This window comes from Sorex araneus, chromosome 1 (genome assembly GCF_027595985.1).
Source record: "Sorex araneus isolate mSorAra2 chromosome 1, mSorAra2.pri, whole genome shotgun sequence".
NCBI lineage: Eukaryota > Metazoa > Chordata > Mammalia > Eulipotyphla > Soricidae > Sorex > Sorex araneus.
This window is the reverse complement of record NC_073302.1, coordinates 436987073-437008412: the sequence shown is the minus strand read 5'-3', so window position 1 is coordinate 437008412 and position 21340 is coordinate 436987073. Positions and strand designations below refer to the sequence as shown.

General features: G+C 56.0%; 1 protein-coding gene across 1 annotated transcript; it reads left to right on the top strand.

Annotated features, from left to right (window-relative positions):
- The first annotated feature begins 7119 nt into the window (after window positions 1–7119).
- On the top strand, window positions 7120–20760 carry ZC3HAV1L (zinc finger CCCH-type containing, antiviral 1 like). Its single transcript, XM_055129443.1, has 4 exons — window positions 7120–7505; window positions 9232–9367; window positions 15791–16052; window positions 17276–20760. Exons 1-4 carry the CDS (start codon window positions 7120–7122, stop codon window positions 17392–17394), a joined length of 903 nt encoding a protein of 300 aa, XP_054985418.1. The 3' UTR covers window positions 17395–20760.
- Window positions 20761–21340: the final 580 nt, after the last annotated feature.

Sequence of the window (21340 nt, the reverse complement as noted above, 5' to 3'; positions counted from 1 at the left end):
ATCAAATGGATATTTGAAGAATTTCGAAGTCTTCAGATCAGTGGAAAGGACTGTACAAGCTGGCTAACTTGGCGCGGCTCCCCTAGAAGGCCTCCCAAGTTGCCAGGTATTTGACGCCTGCTTTGAGTGAATTTGGAATGCCAGGTAGAGCAGCGACGATTCGAGGCGAAGAAATAGAGGAAAGTGGAAAAAGCAAGGCTATGAGTGAACAGTAGATAAACACGGGAAGCGATAACTTACTCGCAGGTGACAACACTCATTTCGATTAGAGCAAGAGGGAACATCCTTAGTTGCAAGAATCAGACCTCCCAAGAAGATCGGCAGGTCCTTGAAGCAGGAGCTCTTTTATTTTTGCAGACGAATGATAAGTCATACACGAATGTCCAGTGAGACATTCAAATTCGTATACATAGAGCGCAGCGCGCACCCTTCGGTGAGGAGTTGGCGAGTGTGTCTCAGGAAGTTGCCACACACTCGGCTCTCACACCCTGTGTGCCATTAGCCCTCTCCCCTCCCCCACCGGTGAAAGCACCCCCGACCCCACCAGGTCCCAGAGCTCTTTTTCAGAGCAGATATTGTAACTTCGCCTTGGTCCTGAGGCAGCCTGTAGATGATGCAGTTAGACGTAAACTCCTGGATGTAAACTTCGGAAAAAAGAAATCAATGGAATGTCCAATCTTTTTATTATTTTTTAAAAATTTTTGTTTTAATGAATTACCATGAGTTACAGTTATAGACTTCCACAGTTTCGTGATTGCATTTCAGTCAGTGTTCGAGTACCCGTCCCTCCACCAGTGCCCATTCTCCACCACCAGTGATCCCAGTATTCCTCCCAAGAATGCCCAATCTTATCAGGAGAGGAGAGAAAATTGGTAGTGAGAAGGAAGTCTTTTTAGATAATTCTCTTTAGGTCACTTGCTTCCACAAAGTGTTTCCATTTATGAATCTGATGTCTAAAGTGACCCTCCTTTCACTATAGTAACATGCCCGAGACTGTCCACGACTGGCCCTGCTGTTTATCATTTTCTTTTTTTTAAAGAAAAATAAGTTCATTCTATAAATGCTCAAGCATGGCGATACTATACAGCTACATGGAATAGAGGAAAACCTACTTCGGCTTATCGTGAGTTTGGGTATAAGAGTTGGTCAGAGGGGCTGGAGCGATAGCACAGCAGGTAGGGCGTTTGCCTTGCACGCAGCCGACCCAGGTTCTAATCTCAGCATCCCATATGGTCCCCTGAGCACCACCAGGGGTGATTCCTGAGTGAAGAGCCAGGAGTAACCCCTGTGCATCGCCCGGTGTGACCCAAAAAGCAAAAAAAAAAAAAAAAAAAAAGAGTCTGTCAGAGGTTACTTCTTCTCGAGAGAACAGGAGAAGGAAAGAGGCCCGGGAGGGCTGCGATTGAGAACCAGCCCCAGAGTGGGTCGGAACAGACCGCACGCGTGTGCCTGGCGTGAGGCAGAGCGAGATGCCTCCATCGGCGATAAGGGCCCGGGGCTTCTCCAGGTTAAGAGGAAAGAGCGATGGTCTCCGACAAGCCCTAAGTCCTACACGCATGTCCGAGAGACGTTAGGAGGTCGTATAGAGACGGCGATTCCACACGGTGGGGGGCCCTCCCTGCGCTGCGTGACCGATGCCACCCCGGCAGGACTTGCCCCTCGTGCCAGGGGGGAGGAAGCCCAGTTGCCCATCAGTCCCCATGATGGGCAGTGAGAGCCGCAGCTTCAGATTCTGCACAGGCACCCTGAGGTCCCTGGGTGTGTCGCCTCCGTGAGGACTCGGGTAACTGCCCCTGGCTTTATTCTCAGGATCTGTCCCTTGTACGTCGCTTGTTTTCTGCCTTAGAATGTGAACCCTTTGGGGGCAGCGTGGCCGGGCCCCCAAACCCTGCCGCCCCAATATCCTAGCGGGGTGCTTGTTCCTATCCTGTACGGTTACTGCTTGTTGAGTACATTGTGCTCAGTGATCTCTAGTCTAGTTGTTGAGTATATGCCACCGCCTTCTTCACGCCTGCTTGAGCCTAGCCAATAAAAAGAAAGAAATCCATTGTTTTTCTGCTATCAGACTAGCCAATAAAAAGAAAGAAATCCATTGTTTTTCTGCTCTCAGACTAGCCAATAAAAAGAAAGAAATCCATTGTTTTTCTGCTCTCTTTATTTTTCTAATTTATTATGTCTTGGGTCGGATCAATAGGATAGCGGGCAGGGAGCTTGCCTTGCGCATGACTGACTTGGGTTCGATCCCTGGCATCCCGTATGGTCCTCTACGCTCCACCGGGAGTATTTCCTGAGTGCAGAGCCTGGAGTTACCGCTGAGCATCTCCAGGTGTAGCCCAAAACAAAATCTATTTCTACGTCTCTCCTAAAGGTCACAGACAGACTCCCAATGTACTCGGTGGAAAATAAAGTGTTTTTTGCCACTTCCAGCTTTATCCTTTATCCTTTATCCTAGGTCCTGTAGCCAGGAGCACTAACTTCTGGGGATTGAGAAGCCCACAGCTGATGGTCACATCTTTTTTTAGGGATTGGTGGGAGTAGGAAGGGGAAGGATTGGGCTACTTCTGGCTGTACTTGGGACTTTTTCCTGGCTCTGTGCTCAGGAGTCAGGACCATATGTGGTTTTGGGATCGAACCAGGGTCAGCCGCATGCAAACCAAGTGCTTTAACCCCTGTGCAGTCTCTCTGGCCTTGGAAGTCACATCTCACATTTAGGGACTTGGAGAGGGAGAAGCTGGAGGCTGCCAACACCTTATTTTCTGTGGTTACAGAAGAAAAAAAAAACCCCTCAGAGGCCGTCAGTTTGATTCAAGTGAAGGCAAAACTGCAACTTGACGTGGACATTGCTGTAAATAAGCAAAGGGACAGCCGGCAGTGAGACCACTGGTGGCTGGCAGTGCCCACATTGAGGGGCCGGAGCTGTAATACAGCGGGCAGGACGTTTGCCTTGCATACGACCCACCGGACTGCATCCCTGGGGCCCCATATGGTTCCCTGAGCACTACCAAGAGTGATTTCGGAGTGCAGAGCCAGGAGGAGGCCCTCAGCATCACTGGTCTCGGCCCCCAAACAAACGGAAAGTGCCCACATTGAGAAGCACGGGGCAAGCCTCTGGGATTGACTTCAGTGGGAGACGCAGCCCCGCCCTTGGTGGAGGCAAAGCGAGGAGCAAACCTTCCAGAGGCCACCCTTTGCGTCCGTAACGCAGGATGGTGGCAGCGCGGCGAGGCACCTGGGGCTCTGTGTAAGGACGTGACCGATGTCACTGAGAGCCTCCCCATTTTATGCGTGTCTCTTGGTAGTGGCATGTCCCAGCTGGAGAGGGCACTTTCAAGTCTGGGTTGGAGGGGGAACTGCAGAACCAGGACCGCCCCCCCCCCATACACACACCACCACACACATCTCAAACACGGGGTTCTCTTCCAGCGGGCCCCATGACCTGCCTACCATCTCCCACCAGCCCCTCATCTCCTGCTCCTCTCCCAGAAGTGCCCCCGCCCCCCACCCCCCTGCATCCTGTGGGGTCCGCTTCCCTTTCTACACCACTGCCTGAACAAGCTCATTTACTGCCGCACGCCCAGCTCCGACCTCGGCTGGGGGCTGAAGTAATAAAAGTTCACATCGCTGAGGGCCACAGAACCAGGCTAAGACCCTCGGAGTCCAGCACCCCCCTATTTTTTTTTTTTGACTGGCTGCCTGTGAGTCCAGGAAACTCCCTAGCATTTACTCAGACAAATGTCACAGGTTGATATCAGCCTCAGTCCTGTCCTCACTGCCCGTGGAGCATCCGGGCACCCTCGGGTGAGAGATTGGGAGATTGAGCCACAGCTGGGCTTGGGTTTGAGCCGCGGATGGGGCCTGCAGCGCCAGAGCCAGGCCTGTCTGAGCCCCACTTCCCAAGCTCGGGGGCATCGTCGCTGCCCTTGGGGCTGCTGCCTTGGCCCGGGACTGTACCGAGCCCCCCCCCCCCACCCTAATCCCCGCCCAGGACTCAGCATGTTCTCCGCCTCAACCTCCACCGTGGCTGCGTCTCCCTCAGACCCTTCTGGCCCAAGTTCAGGGTCCTTAGGGATGTCCCTTAGGAGATCCCAAAGTCATGTCATGTTTTGGATTACACTGTACCAGAGTAATGTTACAGTGAGTACGGCGCTTACCTTGCACGCAGCCGACCTGGGTTCAATCCCTGGCATCCCATATGAGCCTCACCAGAATGCAGAGTCCAGAGCAAGCCCTGAGCACTGCTGGGAGTGGCCCCCCAACCAAAACAAAACCCCAAAACCGTGAAATCCAAAAGTCTTAGGTATTGGAGCTTCCTGAGGCTGTTTCTGGGCCATCTCCCAGGACTGGTGGTGTGTCCTGTGGCGTCCTCGATCAAAGCCGGTGGCCCCCCAGAACCCACACGTTACCCACACAGCTCTGCACCCTCTCTGCAGAACGGCCTCCCGCGTCAAGTCCCCCTCACACTCCCAGCCCCCCCCCCGCTTGGTTGCTGCTGCTCCTGCTGACCAGGGTTCAGGTAGTACACTGGGGGCCCACCAACAGCAGGACCACAGCAGCCAGGCTCTGCACACGAGGGCAGCACTGGGGCTCAAACCCTGGCCTCACACTTACAAGGCTGGTACTTTCTTTTTTTTTTTTCAATTGCTACCAAGAGCGTCCCGCCCGCACAGCAGAGCCTGGCAAGCTACCCGTGGCATATTCGATATGCCAGAAACAGTAACACCAAGTCTCACAATGGAGCCATTACTGGTGTTCGCAAGCAAATCGACAGTGCTACAGTGCTACAGTTGAATCACCATGAGATACAGTTACACAGCTTTCCTGTTTGAGTTTCAGTCATACAATAATCGAACACCCATCCCTCCACCAGTGCACATCTTCCATCACCAATGTCCCCAGTATCCCTCCCCCTATCCGAACCCTCCCCCGGCCTCCGTGGCAGACAATCTCCCCCATACTCTCTCTCTACTTTTGGCATTATGGTTTGCAATACAGGTACTGAGAGGCCATCACGTTTGGTCCTGTATCTACTTTCAGCACACATCTCCCATCCCGAACGATCCCTCCAACTGTCCTTGACTAGTGATCCCCTCTCTATGCCAGCCGCCTTCTCCCCAGCTCATGAGGCAGGCTTTCAATCATGGAGCAATATTCCTGGCCCTATCTCTGCTGTCCTTGGGTGTCAGTCTCATGTTATTTTATATTCCACAAATGAGTGCAGTCATTCTATGTCCCTCTCTGACTCATTTCACTTAGCATGATACTCTCCATGTCCATCCATGTACAAGCAAATTTCATGTCTTCATCTTTCCTAACAAGGCTGGTGCTTTTACGTCTGAGCCTCACCCCTGCTCACCCATTCTTACTTTGTTCTCTCTCTCTCTCTCTCTCTCTCTCTCTTTGGTGGTGGTGGTGGCAGTGGAGGAGTGTCACACCCTGTGGTGTTCAGGGCTTACTTGTGGCTCCACACTCAGGGATCATTCCTGGTGGGGCTCTGGGGACCATATTCAGTGTCGTGGATCAAACCAGGGTCAGCCATGTGTAAGACTTAACCATTGTACTATCTCCACAAAGCTCCTACAACAACTGTCTTTTGACTTTGTGTGTGTGTGTGTGTGTGTGTGTGTGTGTGTGTGTGTGTGTGGTGCCAGGGCTTGAACCCAGGGCCTCACATATCTGGCAGGCGAGTGCCCCATAGCACTGAGCCTCATCCCAGCTCCTCCCCAGCCTCTTGGATTATCCCCCGCACAGCCAACACAATGAAAATTGCCATCAGAGGAGCCAGGGAAGATGCTCATTGGGCTGGTACACGCTTTGCACACGGAGGATCTAGCACTACATGGATCCCTGAGCACTGCAGGGAGTAACCCCCAAACAGCACCAGGTGTGGCTCCACCAAAAAGCCATCGGGTGCCTGGTATACAGCAGGCGCTCATTAAGAACTTCCGGTGCCTGAGCCAGTGGGATTGCTGACAGTATCGGAGGGGGCTACACAGCCCTCCGTCTGCGGGACGCGGGTCCAGGTGTCCCCAGCAGGCCTGAGAGGTCCCCTTCTGCATGCCCGCGTGGGATTGTGTGTGCCTGTGCTCGTGTGTGTATGTGCGTGTGTGTCTCTCTGTGTGTAGGATGTGCCCTGCAGGTATCCAATGCCTCCGGTGCTGGCCTATGTCTGGGCGGGTCCTCCCACACCACCCCCCGTGTGTGTGTGTGTGTGTGTGTGTGTGTGTGTAGAATGTACCCTGTAGATCTCTGAGGTTCCCTGCAAAGGCCTGTGTTGGGGTGAGAATCCCCTACTGTCCCGCCACGACTCGTGTGTGTGTGTGTGTGTGTGTGTGTCTGTGTGTGTGTGTAGGATATGCCTTGCAGGCATCCAAGGCCTCTGCACAGGCCTACGTCTGGTTGGGGTCCTCCCCACTGGCCCTTCTGTGTGTGTGCGTGTGTGTGCGTGTCTATGTGTGTCTGTATGTGTATGGCTGTGTCTGTGTGTGTCTCTTTATTTGTCTGTGTGTTTCTCTGTATTTGTCTGTGTGTGTCTCTGTATCTGTGTGTATCTTTGTATCTGTGTCTCTGTACCTGTGTGTGTGTATGTTTGTGTCTCTGTGTGTCTGTATATCTGTGTGTCTGAGTGTCTCTGTGTCTGTGTGCATTTGTCTGTGTGTGTTTGTGTGTATGTGTGTCTGTATGTGTATGCCTGTTGTGTCTGTGTCTTTGTGTGTCTGTATGTGTATCTCTGTGTCTCTGTGTTTGTGAGTCTCTGTATGTGTGTCTTTGTATATGTCTCTGTACCTGTGTGTGTGCATGTCTGTGTCTCTGTGTGTCTGTATATCTGTGTGTCTGAGTGTATGTCTCTGTGTCTGTGTGCATCTGTCTGTGTGTGTCTGTACGTGTATGCCTGCTGTGTCTGTGCCTTTGTGTGTCTGTATGTGTATTCCTGTGTCTGTGTGTGTGTCTCTGTTTGTGTGTCTTTGTATCTGTGCGTGTCTGTGTGTAGTCCTGTGTGTCTGTGTCTGTGTGTCCGTGCGTCCGTGCGCCCGCGCGGGTGGGTGTGCCCGCGGCCCGCCTCCGGGCCCCCTCCCGCCCCTGCGGACGCGGCGTGCGTGCGGGGCGTGGCGGGCGGTGGGCATGGCGGCGGGGGAGCCCGGGGAGGCGACGGTGCGCGCGTTCCTGACCAAGGTGCTGTGCGCGCACGGCGGGCGGCTGCTGCTGGCGGAGCTGCGCGGGCACGTGGAGCTGCCGGAGGCGCGTCTGCGCGCGGTGCTGCGGCGCGCGGGCCCCGAGCGCTTCCTGCTGCACGACGTGGCGCGCCGGCCGGGGCCGTGGGACGCGCAGGCCGAGGTGGCGGCGGGCGAGGGCGCGGGCGCGGGCGCGGGGCCCCGCGACGTCCGGGTGCTGGCCGTGTCCTCGGCGCGCCTGTGCGCCCGCTACCAGCGCGGCGACTGCGCCGCCTGCGACCAGCTGCACCTCTGCCGCCGCCACATGCTGGGCAAGTGCCCCAACCGCGACTGCTGGTGAGCCGGAGGGGCCCGCGGCCTCCCGCCCGGAAGGGACCCCTCGGCCGCCCCCCTCCCGGAGGGACCCCGAGACCCTCGGCCTCCCCGCCCCGCCGTTTCCGCCCGAAAGGGACCCCTGGCCTCCCCTCCGCCCCGGCCGCCCTCCTCCCGGAGGGACCCCGGGACCCTGGGCCTCCCCCGCCCCCGTCCCGGCCACCCCCCACCCGGAGGGGACCCCGAGACCCTCGGCCTCCCCACCTCCCCCCCCGGGTCCCGGCCGCTCCCCACCCGGAGGGGACCCCGGGACCCTGGGCCTCCACCCCTGTCCCGGCCACCCCCCACCCGGAGGGGACCCCGAGACTCTCGGCCTCCCCACCCCCTCCCCCGTACCGGCCGCTCCCCACCCGGAGGGGACCCCGGGGCCCTCGGCATCCCCACCCCCCGTCCCGGCCGCCCCCCGCCCGGAGGGACCCCGGGGACCCTGGGCCTCCACCCCCGTCTCCGGAGGGGACCTCGGGACCCTCGGGCCACCCCCCTCTGTTCCCCGGTTGACCCCGCCCTCCAGAACAGACAGAATCAACTCGGGGGCGGATTTTGCGACTCTGTCTCCGGGGCTCCCACGACCCCCTTCTCCGGAGACTGCCCTGCCTCCCCCGTCCGTTCCTCCCCCCCCCCCCCGCCCCCGTCTGTGCAGCACCCACAGCCGGTCTGAGCCCTGGAAACGGGGCTGGATCATTGGGGTCGAGGCCTGCTGATGCTGTCCCAGCCTTCCGTGCCCCCCAGAATGATTCTGGGGGTCCGTGGGAGGTCCGTGGGAGGCTGGGGTGCTCCCACACGCACGGTCACCCTCTTGAGTTTATTTGTTACATTGATGGGCTGTGGGGGGCGCTGTTTGGGGGCGGTGCAGCTCCCAACATCGATACCCTGACTCAGTGCCCGAGGTTTGCTGGGCGCCCCTGGCTGTTTTGTTTTTTTGCTTTTCGGGTCACACCCGCCGATGCTTGGGTTCCTCCTGGCTCTGCACTCAGGAATTACTCCTGGAGGTACTTGGGGTCGCCGGCCAAGCACCCTCCCGGATTTTCTATGGCTCCGCCCCCAGCCCCTGGCTTTGAAGTGCTCACGAGCCTTGCATGTGGCCGACCCCATTTCTGTCCTCAGCACCTGCCCTGGGTAGCAGTGCCAGGAGTGTGACCTCCCTAAGCATGACACCGGGAGTGTGCCCAGAGCACCGCTGGGTGTGACCCCAAAACCTAAGGAAAGTTAGTTTGGGGCTAGGGGCCAGTTGTGTCAACCCAACTTTTAGGGTGTTAAGCTTGGCTTTTGGGGTGACACCCAGTGTTCTGGCTTGGTGCTGGGGAGTGGTTTTGCTGCCGGGGGGTGCTCTAGGATCATGCAGAACTGGGGATCAGACCTCAGCCTGCCCATCCCCCACCCCCAGCCTGCTGTTTATTGTTCGGGCCTCACCTGGAGGTGCTCAGGGCTTACTCCTGGCTCGGTGCTCAGGGATCACTCTTGGTGGGGCTCGGGGACCATGTGGGGTGCTGGGGATTGAGCCTGGGTCAGCCACGTGCAGGGCCGGGCCGTGCCCTGCCTTTGCGCCCTGGCCCCAGCCCCCCCACCCGGCCTTCTCAGCTATGTGCTGGGCCTCCGGGGCCTGGTCTTCGTGTTCTTCGACTCTGGGAGTGGGAAGACTCCCCAGACGCAGAATCTGCCCCCGGGTGCCGAATCGCCTGTCTCCACGCAGGTCCACCTGCACGCTCTCCCACGACATCCACACGCCCGTCAACATCCAGGCCCTGAAGCATCACGGGATTTTTGGCCTCAATGAGGCTCAGCTTCGCATCTTGCTTCTGCAGAACGACCCTTGCCTCTTACCTGAGGTACGTGACCCCCACTGTCCCCGCCGGGAGCGAGAAATCAGGGGAGCAATGCAGAGTGCTTAGAGGCTGCCTGAGGGGAGCCCCGTGCTGCTCTTTTGGGGAGTCTGTGACTTTACTGGGCTCTGAAACCAGAGTGGGGGCTCTAGAACTAACTTCCTGCGGCTGTAGCGTTCGCACTGCGTGTAGGGTGTTTGCCTTGCACAGGCCAACCCAGGTCCTGTCCCTGGCATCCCATATGGTCCCCCAAGCTTCGCCAGAAATTCTGGACTGCAGAGCCAGGAGTAACACCTGAGCATCGCCGGGCGTGACCCCAAAAAATCCTAAAAAAAAAATTTCCTGCTTTCTGGGGGTTTGCTGAGTTCACAGAGCTGAGTAAGGGGCTGTCACCTGTGGGTGTCCTGGGGGTTGTCACCCGTGGGTGTCCTGGGGGCTGTCACCCGTGGGTGTCCTGGGGGTTGTCACCCGTGGGTGTCCTGGGGGCTGTCACCCGTGGGTGTCCTGGGGGTTGTCACCCGTGGGTGTCCTGGGGGCTGTCAGCCATGGGTGTCCCGGGGGGAGTCACCGGTGGGTGTCCTGGGAGCTGTCACCCATCAGTGTCCTGGGAGCTGTCACCCATCAGTGTCCTGGGAGCTGTCACCCATCAGTGTCCTGGGAGCTGTCACCCATCAGTGTCCTGGGAGCTGTCACCCATCAGTGTCCTGGGAGCTGTCACCCATCAGTGTCCTGGGAGCTGTCACCCATCAGTGTCCTGGGAGCTGTCACCCATCAGTGTCCTGGCCCTGTGTCCCAGCACTTGGCCAGGCACAGCAAACTGCAGTGTGAATCTAGGTCTCACGGACGTGTGTGTTTCGTCACTCTCCTGTTCTTGCATCGCCCTCACCTTCCCTTGGTGTCTGGCTCCCATGCTGGGGCCGGGGTGGGGGGGTGCGCTCCTGTGGAGGGGGGGCTGCTGACCTCACACATCTGAGGTGGGCACTTGGGTACTGAGCCGCCTTCTGCAGCCCATGGTTGTGTGTGTGTGTGTGTGTGTCTTTTAGAGCCACACCTGGCAGTGCTCAGGGGTTACTCCTGGCTCTGCACTCAGGAATCACTCCTGGTGATGCTCGGGGGACCATATGGGATGCCGGGGATCGAACCAGGGTCGGCCGTGTGCAAGGCAAGTGCCCAACCCGCTGTACTATTGCTCTGGCCCCATGGTTTACTTTCTGCCCATTTTTTGCAGAGACTCTTGTCTTTTTCCTGCTAATTAAGAAAGGGGTTTTTGTTTGTTTTTTAGTTATGTGCGGGGAGAGGGGGGATTTGGGGCCACACTGGCACTGCTGTGGGCTATCTTGACTCTGTGCTCAGGGGGCCATGGTGGCCGGGATGGAACCAGCTTGTCATCGTCACAGCCACATGCCTCGCAGACTATCTCTCTGGTCCCTAGAAAATATTTTTAATCATCAAAAAGTTTTTTTTATTTTTTTTGCTTTTTGGGTCACACCTAGCGATGCACAGGGGTTACTCCTGTCTCTTCTCAGGAATCACTCCTGGCTGTGCTCAGGGGACCCTATTGGATGCTGGGGATCGAACCCAGGTCAGCCACGTGCAAGGCAAATGCCCTACCCGCTATGCTATCGCTCCAGCCCCATCATCAAAAATTTTTGATCATATTTGTTAAAGTATTTTTCCCCATTTACTTCTTTTGGGCTTTTAATGTCATTGTAGCTGCTTTGAACCAACAGAATTTATCTTTAAATACATAAAACTTAAAATTGCTATTGTGATGCAACTGAACCTGTTTGGTTTAGCTAGACCCGAAGGAAAGTTATATTTAATTTAGAAACATTGGGGTGTGGGATGTGGTGGTGCTCAGGGGCTACTCCTTGCTCTGTTCAGGGGTCACTCCTGAACATACTCGGGGACCATATGAGGTGTCAGAGATGGAACCAGGGCTTCCTGCATGCATCACAAGTGCCTTTATGGGGCTGGAGCGATAGTACAGCGGGGAGGGCATGTGCCTTGAACACGGCCAATCTGGCTTCAATCCCTGGCATCCCACATGGTCCCCTGAGCAATGATGGGAGTAAATCCTGAGTGCAGAGCCAGGAGTAACCTTGAGCATCGCTTGGTGTGACCTAAAAAGTAACAATTAAAATAAAAAATAAAAGACAAGTGCCTTACTCTCTACCATCTATAAAAGAATAATTTTTAAATTAATTTCTTATTTGGCATCATCTAGTGGTGCTTAGGGCTTACTCCTGGCTCTGTGCTCAGGATTTACTCCTGGTGGTGCTCCGGAGACCATATGGGATGCCGGGGATTGAACACAGGTCGACTGGATGCAAGGCAAACACCCTACCCGCTGTGCTATCACTCTGCCCCCCACTTTTTGGGGAGGTTATACTTGGTGGTGCCCGGGGCTTACTCCTGGCTGTGAATGCAGGAACTACTCCTAGCAGTGCTCGGGGACCATATGGGATGCTGGGTGTCCATCCCATCCCCACCTGCCGTGCTCTCTGTCCACCCCTGACAAAGGAAAATTTTCAGTTCAGTTCAGTGAACAACCTGCCCCTCCAAAGAAAAGGCCCTGAAGTAGTCCCGCGGCAAGTGGCCTAGTCTGGCACCCCCAGATGCTCTTGGTAGCAGTTCGGGAACAGACAGTTTATGTCGGGATCTCCCATGTGAGTGCTCAGGTGGTCCAGGGTCTCCAGGGTCGCAGGATGCAGGGATGAACTGCCCGGAACTTTGTCCAAGGGGCAGATGCCCGCCAGACGGCGGAGCGTGTCCAGAGGGGCAGCGCTGTGTCCACAGGGCGGGGCTGCCCGCCAGGGGCAGAGCACGTCCGTCCATCGGGGCAGCGCAGAAGTGAGAACCCTCGAGGCTGCTGCTAGGCATCCGCTTCCTTCCCCAGTGTCCTTATAAGTTTTATAGATTAATTCGCATTTATTTACTTAGAGGGGGTCAGCAGTGGTCAGGGGTACTCCCAGCTCAGTGCTCCCGGGTTCGACCTGGTGGTGCTTGAGGGACTGTGTGGTAGCACGGAGACAGCCAGCTCAGGCCTCCTGCGCGCACAGTGTGTACTCGGCCCTTTGACCCGTCCCCTCCACCCTGCATCTCATGACGGCCAGCTGCGAGGCCGGGACATCTGCTGAGGCGCCAGGACAGAAACCCTTCCCTGAGCCTGTGGGCGGGTTACTGCAGAGCAGTGGGGCAGCAGAGAGTCCCAGGCTTACTGGCCTGTCAGGCCCCTCAGGGCCTTCCCCTGGGGGTCTCCCTCTGTTATTTATTTTCAAATTGATTTTGGTTTTGGGGGCCACGCCCAGCGATGCTCAGGGCTGACTCCTGACTCGGCACTCAGGAACCCTGGCGGTGCTCGGGGGACCCGGCGGGGTGCGTGCAAGGCAAGCTCCCTATCCGCTCTTCCAGCGCTGCAGACCCTCCTTTCGTTTATTCATTTTGTCTTTTGGGCCACAGCTGGCGGTGCTCTGGGATCGCTCCTGGCGGGCTCAGGGACCATCTGGGGTGTCGGGGATCAAACCTGGGTTGGCAGGGGCCGGAGCGATAGCACAGCGGGTAGGGCGTTCGCCTTGCACACGGCTGACCCGGGTTCTAATCCCAGCATCCCATATGGTCCCCCGAGCACTGCCAGGAGTAATTCCTGAGTGCAGAGCCCTGTGCATTGCGGGTGTGACCCAAAAAGCAAAAAAAAAAAAAAAGAAAAGAAAAAAAACCTGGGTCAGCAGAGGCTTCTGTTGGCAATCAGCCCCCCACAACCCCTGTTTAGAGAACCAGCGGGCTGGAGAGAGAGCACCGCAGGGGAGCCCCTGGCCTGACGCACAGCTGAGCCCGGTTTGACCCCAGGCCCCTCAGGTGGCCCTTTCAGCATGACTAAGCCCTGAGCTTTGCCAGACGTGGCCCAACCCATCACTAACAAAAACCTTGTTGGCCAAGTGCTCCTGAGGCTCCCTCCACAGGCATCCCCGGGCGCTGCCAGCCCCGCTAGGGGGCGCTGTCGCCCGCCTTTGCGAACCCTGAGGCTGCCCGCTTCTCTTCAGACCAGAAAGCGCAACTTCTACTTTTGTGACTTGGAGGAGTCTTCCCCCCCCCTTTACTGGGGCCGGAGCGTTAGCACAGCACGTACTAACTGTTGTACTAACCCTTGCACATGCCAACCAACCCCGATGTGATCTCTGGTATCGCGTATGGTCCCATAAGCACCCCCGGAAGTGATTCCTGAGTGCAGAGCCAGGAGCACCCCCTGAACGTATCAGATGTAGCCACCCCCCCCAAAAAAAAAGAAAAAATATTTTATAACTGCTCTTGGGTTTATAATATCCTCAGAGGGATCCGTGCCCAGAACATTCCAGTACCACACCCTCCTCCAGAGGGTCGCCTTCCCGCCACCATCATATCTGTGTCCCCCTTTGTTATCCCCCCCACCCTGGGAATCAAATTGGGGTGGCAGTGTGCCAGGCAAGTACCTTAAGCCCTGAGCTGTCTCTCTGGTCCTGGACCAGTCTTCCCCTAACCAAGGAAAAAGAAATTTAAACCCCCATAATGGTGAAAGCATTTGTTAAAAAATCTTCAAGAAAACATCAGTTTTTGTTTCATCACTGAATTCTTTTTTTTTTTTTTTTTTGCTTTTTGGGTCATACCCAGCAATGCACAGGGTTTACTCCTGGCTCAGGAATCACCCCTGGCGGTGCTCAGGGGACCATATGGGATGCTGGGATTTGAACCCGGGTCGGCCGAGTGCAAGGCAAACGCCCTACCCACTGTGCTATCGCTCCAGCCCCTTATCACTGAATTCTGTGGACCCTAAACAGTGGATTTTGGGCGATCATAGAGATAGTACAGTGGCTCGGGCATTTGCTTGGCATGCAGCTGACTGGGGTTTGATCCCCGAGCACCCTACACAGTGCTCCCAGCCTTCCAGGAGTGGCCCCCGAGCTCAGAGCCAGAAGTCAGCCCTGAGCACTGCCAGGAGTGGCCCCAAAACCAAAATAAATAGGCGAAGAGTGGACTTTAATGTTCAGACTTGCTCTCTTTGGTTTTCTGTACGCTCTGTGGTTTTGACTTTGGGCTCCAACCAGTCGTGCTCAGGGCGCCAGGGTCAGTTTGGGTGGTGTTTGGGAGGCCAGGCCTCGTGCGTGCCCACCTGCGCCCCCTCCCTTGGAGCTCTCTGGTCCAGGGAACGTTTGTTTGTTTTTTCACAAGTTTTCTTACATTTTATTAAGGAATACAAAGTCCACCTACAAGCTACAGTCTATTTTTTTTTCTTTTCTTTTTTTTCCTCTCTCGGAGAGGCCGGCAAGCTACCGAGAGAATCCCGCCCGCACAGCAGAGCCTGGCAAGCTACCTGTGGCATATTCGATATGCCAAAAACAGTAACAATAAATCTCACAATGGAGACGTTACTGGTGCCCGCTCGAGCAAATCGATGAACAACAGGATGACAGTGATACAGTACTTCTTTTTTTTTGTGGGGGGGGTCACATCTGGCAATGCACAGGGGTTACTCCTGGCTCTGCACTCAGGAATTACCCCTGGCGGTGCTCAGGGGACCATATGGGATGCTGGGAATTGAACCTGGGTCGGCTGCGTGCAAGGCAAACACCCTACCCGCTGTGCTATCGCTCCAGCCCTTCTTTTTTTTTTTTTTTTCTAATTGAATCACTGTGAGCTACAGTTACAAAGCTTTCATGATTGAGTTTCAGTCATACAATGACCAAGCACCCATCCCTCCTCCAGTGCACATTCCCCACCAGCATATCCCCAGAGTCCTTTGGGCGTTCTTGTTTGCAATACGGATACTGAGAGGCCATCATGCTGGGCCCTTTATCTCCTTTCAGCACACATGGGACATTTGATTTTGAGGTGTGCTCCTTGCCGGGATGAGGCACCCGGCCGGGACCAGGCCTTACAGGGACCACACGGGCTGCCGGGTTGGAACATGGGTCGGCCCCATGCAAGGCACGGCACAGGCTTTGCACACGGCCAGCCTGGGTTCCGCCCCCAGCACCCACATCGTCTCCCAGGACTCACCCCTGAGTGCCGCTGGGTGTGGCCCCCAAATCAGAACGAGTGGGAGCGTCCCGGAGTCCCCAGTCTCTGCGACACCCCCACCCTGTCTCCCTGCCTCTGCCTCCCTCTGGCTCACCACAGCCTCCCCCGACTCGTCCGTGCCAAGGCGAGCTGCGTGACTTCACCGTTCCGTGTCGCCCGGGCGCTGCCCGCTGTCCCCTTTCCCAGAGCCATAGGTGTGTGGGCACCGGAGGCCCATGCCAGCCCGAGTTTGATCCCCGGCGGCCTCTGCGGTGCCCCGAGCACTGCCCGGAGGGACACTACGCCCCAAGTCAGCCCCGAGCACTTCGGGGCTGTGGCCCCCGAAAGCAGACGCCTGAGAGGCGGCTGTGTCTGACCCTCCCCCCCGCCCCCCAGGTCTGCTTGCTCTACAACAAAGGCGAGGCCCCACACGGCTACTGCGGCCTCCGGGAGCAGTGCACCAAGTTCCACGTGTGCAAGTCCTTCGTGCGGGGCGAGTGCAGGCTCCCGGCGTGCCGCCGCTCGCACCAGCTCATCCACGCCGCCTCCCTGAAGCTGCTGCAGGACCAGGGCCTGGACGCGCTCAGCGTGGTCAACTTCCAGATCATCTCGGCCTACAGGCACGGCAAGCTGCACGAGACGCTGGGGAACGGAGGAGGTGAGCGCCACGCCCGAGCGCCCACGGAGGGGTGGGGGGTGCGGGGAGAGTGGAGGCAGGGAGAGTGGAGGCGGGGAGAGGCTGTCAGAGGGGCAGTTCGGGCTTGAGAGTGAGGCTGGGGGTGCCGGAGCGACAGCAGAGGGGGTGGGTCTTGCCTTGCACCTGGCTGACTTAGGTTCAAACTCTGGCATCCCGTAGGGTCCCCCGAGCACTGCCAGGCGTGATTCCTGAGTGCAGAGGCAGGAGTAACCCCTGAGCATCACTGGGTGTGACCCAAAAAGTCCACTCCCCCCGCCCCCCCAAAGAAAAGAAAAAGAGAAAAAAAAAGTGAGGCTAAGGGGCTGGAACAGTAGCACAGTGGGTAGGGTGTTTGCCTTGCATGAGGCCAACCCGGGTTTAATCCCTAGCATCCCATACGGTCCCCCGAGCACCGCCAGGAGTGATTCCTGAGTGCATGAGCCAGGAGTAACCCCTGAGCATCGCCGGGTGTGACCCCAAAAAAAGCAAAAAAAAAAAAAAAAAAAAAGAAAGCGAGGCTGCGGAGAAAGCCTTGTGAAGCCTTTGGATGTGGGGCTGTAAGTGACGCTACAGCATGGAGGAGGCTTTGCCATGCACAGGCTCAACCTGGGTTCGAGCTCGAGCATCCCCAGGAGTGACCCCTGAGCACAGAGCCAGGAGTGAGCCTCGAGCACCATCGGGTGTGTCCCCGAAACCAAAAGAAAAAGAAAAGGCCTTCTCCTGTGAATTGGCCTCATCAGCCTCAGCACCGTCCCCTGGTCTTTCCTGTGTGGGGGATACACCTGGCAGTGCTCAGGGAGCACTCCTGGCCAGGCTCGGGGCACCGCTGGCCGTTGAGGCAGAGTCGGCGGCCTGCAAGGCCAGTGCCCTCCCCACTGTGCTCTCTCTCCGGCCCGGTCTTCCCTTGCTCTTGGCTCTTTGGTTTTGGAGCCACACCCAGAACTCCCGAGCACAGTGCTCAGGAGTGACCCCAGGTTGTGCCGGGGGTCGAACCAGAGCCAGGCCCTGCAGGGGAATCCGCAGCTGTGCCCCCTGCCCTCCTGGGCTTGCTGAGTTCTCTCCCGGGAGAGCTGCAGTGGCGGGAGAGAGACTGGCCGCCAAAGGCCCAAGGTCAAGGGTGTCGCTCCCGCGGGCCTGGGACCGCTCTGTCCCGCGGGGCTCAGTGCGCGGGTGCTGAAAGCTCCTCTCTCTCTTCCGTGTTCCAGATACTTCGGCTGCTTCTGCAGATCCCCCGCAGGTCCTGCCGGGAGGTCCTGGGGCCAGGGCCGCCCCTGCGCAGCCCACCAAGGAGTCGCTGGCAGGCAGCCCGGTGCGACGCCAGTGAGCGAGAAGCAGCGTGCCCGGCCGAAGGGGCACACGCATAGCAGGGCCCGAGCCGGGTGCCCAGCCTGGCCTTGCCCCCTTGGTGTGGGGACGGAAGGTGGGGAAGGAGGAAGTAGCCGATGGCAGGACAGGATGAACTTGGGGCTGGGTGGGGGGTGGCGTTGGGGGTGGAACGTCTGTGGGGTCAGGCCAGGTCACAGACCCGAGAACCGCCCCCGTCCGGCCCACAGGAGGCGCACGTCTGTCCGTTAGCTGCATCAGTGGGCTGGTGTGTTTCTGTGCCCAGTGTATGTTGCCGTGTTCATAGAGGCCGTGCCCGTGCCACTGAGAAAACAGCCTCTCCACGTCTGTTCACATATATGAAGGGTGGCCACGTGATGCTCGTTTTTCCAGTTACGGAATCATGATCCCTCACCTGTGATTGTTCAGTTCTTTGGAACAAATTTTTTTTTTTTGCTTTTTGGGCCACACCCGGCATTGCACAGGGGTTACTCCTGGTTCATGCACTCAGGAATTACTCCTGGCGGTGCTCAGGGGACACCCTAAGGGATGCTGGGAATCAAACCCAGGTTGGCCGCGTGCAAGGCAGACGCCCTACCCACTGTGCTGCCGCTCCAGCCCCTGGAACAAATTTTAAATGCAGTTGTTTTGTGTGTGTGTGTGTATGTGTGTGTGTGTGTGTGTGTGTGTGTGTGTGTGTGTGTGTGTGTGTGTGTGGTGCCTGGGATTGAACCTGGGGCCTGATAGATGCAAGGTATGTATCTGCCGCTGAGCTGTGTTCTTGGCCAGACCTCTTCTTAAAATTGCCTTGCTTGAGGATGACCTGGGTTCCATCCCAAGCATCAATAAGAGGTTCCCCTGAGCACAGCCAGGGTGATCTGTGAACACAGAGCCATAGTACGCCCAGAGCACTGTGAGTATGGCCTAAATCTCCCCTTTCACAATTAAAAAAATCTGATGGTAGGGGCAGAAGAGACAGTTCAGCGGGCAGGGCCTCTTGCCGTGAACACACCCACTCGGTCTGGTCCCTCGTAACCCAGATGGTCCCCGAAACACGACCACAAGTGCTCTTGGAGTACAGAGCCAGTGACCCAGAAAAACAGAACAGAAACATTGACATGATACTGAATTGGGGCTTTGGGTTTTGGGCCATACCTGGCTGTGTCTGGGGACCGTGTGGTAGAAGGCATTGAACCTGAGCCTCGTGCAAGCAAAGCTTGCGCCCAGCCCGTTGAGCTGTCTCTCCGGCCGTGAATTTATTATTATTGTTATGACTGTTTGGGCGTTTGCTTTTCACTCGGCCGACCCGAGTTCGATTCCTCCGCCCCTCTCGGAAAGCCCGGCAAGCTACTGAGAGTATGGAGCCCGCACGGCAGAGCCTGGCAAGCTACCCGTGCGTATTGGATATGCCAAAAACAGTAACAATAAGTCTCAATGAGAGACGTTACTGGTGCCTGCTCGAACAAAATCGCTGAGCAACGGGATGACAGTGATGATTAGTTTAATTTCAGTTTTGGGCCATGCCTGGTGGTGCTTCTGGACTTATGCTCAGAGGTTTCTCCTGGCATTGCTCAGGGCGCGCTCTGCAGTACTTAAGGTCAAACTGGGGTCAGCCGCATGCAGAGGAAGCGCTCTAACCCCTGCACTCTTTCTCTGGCCCCTGGTCCTGACTTCTTTAAATCATCTTTTACTTTGATTTTTATATAGGTGCTAAATGGTCCTCTCTTCTGAAGGTAGCACTGTAACGCTGTCATCCCACTGTTCACCGATTTGCTCGAGTGGGCACCAGTAACATCTCTATTGTGAGACTCGTTGTTACTGTTTTTGGCATATTGAATGCACCATGGGGAGCTTGCCAGGCTCTGCCGTACGGGCGGGATGCTCTTGGTAGCTTGCCGGGCTCTCTTCTGAAGGTATATCTTTAAATGTGTGTGCAAGTGAATTTTTTTCCACAAGTATGATTTCTGTATCATACCTGTGCAGTTTTACACACACCTTTTCGTTTCTGAGCCCTTCTCTGTGATGGAATGAGACTCCTTGACTCCCATAAAGGACATGGGTCAGACAGTGCTTCTGTGATGACCAGCCAGGACACTGCCCAGCTGGTGCTTCTGCAGTGACCAGCTCTCCTGGCCTGTGCGGCCCACAGAAGCCAGGACTGGTTGTTTCTTGTTTTTGTGTTTTGTTTTTGAGTCACACCTGGCAATGCTCAGGGGTCACTCCTGGCTCTGCTCTCAGGAATTACTCCTGGCGGTGCTCCGGAGACCCTATGGGAAGCTGGGAATTGAACCCGGGTCAGCTGCGTACAAGCAAATGCCCTCCCCGCTGGACTATCGCCCCAGCCCCTGTGTTTGTGGTTTTTTGTTTTTTTTTTTCTTTTTGGGCCACACCCAGCAATGCTCAGGGGTTACTCCTAGCTCTGCACTCAGGAATTACTCCTGGCAGTGCTTGGGGGACCATATGGGATGCCGGGGATCGAACCCGGGTCTGCCGCGTGCAAGGCAAACGCCCTACCCGCTGTGTTATCGCTCCGGCCCCCTGTGTTTGTGTTTTTAACCGCCCTGTAATGACATTTGAGAAACAGGGACAAGATGGTGACTTTCTTCATAACGGTAAATTTAGGAGAATTCTGATCACGCTGTGCTCCGGCATACATTTCTGAAGCTGAGACGGACTCGCCTCTCTGGGCAGCCAGGGGCAGCGCTGAGGCCACCCCGTGGCCGGGCCGCGGCAGCTGTCGGCCTGTGACTGTCTCTCTTTCACTAAGTCTCTCGGTGCTAATTTTTGCATATATTATTTTTGCCTTTTTTTTTATATGTTACTGTTTTTTACATCTTTTTACTCTGAGTATTCTTTGGTACGCTATCTGAATGCCCCTTGTTATAATAAGGGAAATAACATCTAGTTTTATTGGAGGCTTTTAGTAGGAATTGGTATCTTTTTTTTTGTAGACGCATATTTTTTTTTGTAGACTCATATTTTTCTATTTTAGATCGCTTTAGAGTAGGAATGTTACTCATATTAATGATCTCCATGAAGTAAGGCCTCCCTAAACCCCGGTAAATGTTACCCGATAATCTGCTCTTTCAATGCAGTTTTTAAAAACTCCCTGGTATTAAGCATATGCATCTAAAAATTTATAAATAAAACATTCCTATTTTACGTGTATATGTAATAATTTTCTGCTTGAAGTACAAGTGTTGTTCTGAGTACTGTTACTGAATGAGCATCATCTGACTACTCTGTGGTGGGTCTTCCCTCCTCCAGCCCCCTCCCCAGCCTCATGAGGCAAGTTTCCTCAGTGCCTGAGGTGCACAGGGTGATGACTTGACACAGGGGGATGCCGTGAAATGATGCCCCCCACACTGGGGTCAGTCAGTACCTCTGATACCACGTTATTTTAATAAAACGGAGTCACGGTATAGTTGAATTACTCTGTTATTACTTGGAAGGAAGTAATAAGCACCTTCACGCCACCATGTGGAAACGATCACTGTTATTACTCTCGGGTGTTTCTTCAGGCTTTTTCATTCATGTGGCCTTTTTGTTTTGGTCGTGGTGGTGGGGGGGGGGGGGCGGATCACGCTCCCTGACCGCTGACTGCCCCCTCGGGCCCCTGCTGAAATTGGCAGGTGTCCGCAGCCCAGACCTGGTGGCTTCCGGCTACGCCTTCGCCAGTGGAGGAAGATGAGTTTGGTCTGACCCTGGCGAGTCTCGGCCCGGCTGTCTCTGGAACCGCCCCCGGCCTGCACATTGTAGCGGTCAGTGTTGGCCCTCCTGCCCTGGAGGGTCACTGGGCTGCCTCTCCAGCTACCCCTCACGTCCCAGAAGTGCCCTGGACACATGATCAGAATTCCTGGGCAGTTTCTGCTAAACTTTTTTTTTTTTTTTACTTTTTGGGTCACACCCAGTGATGCACAGGGATTATTCCTGGCTCTGCACTCAGG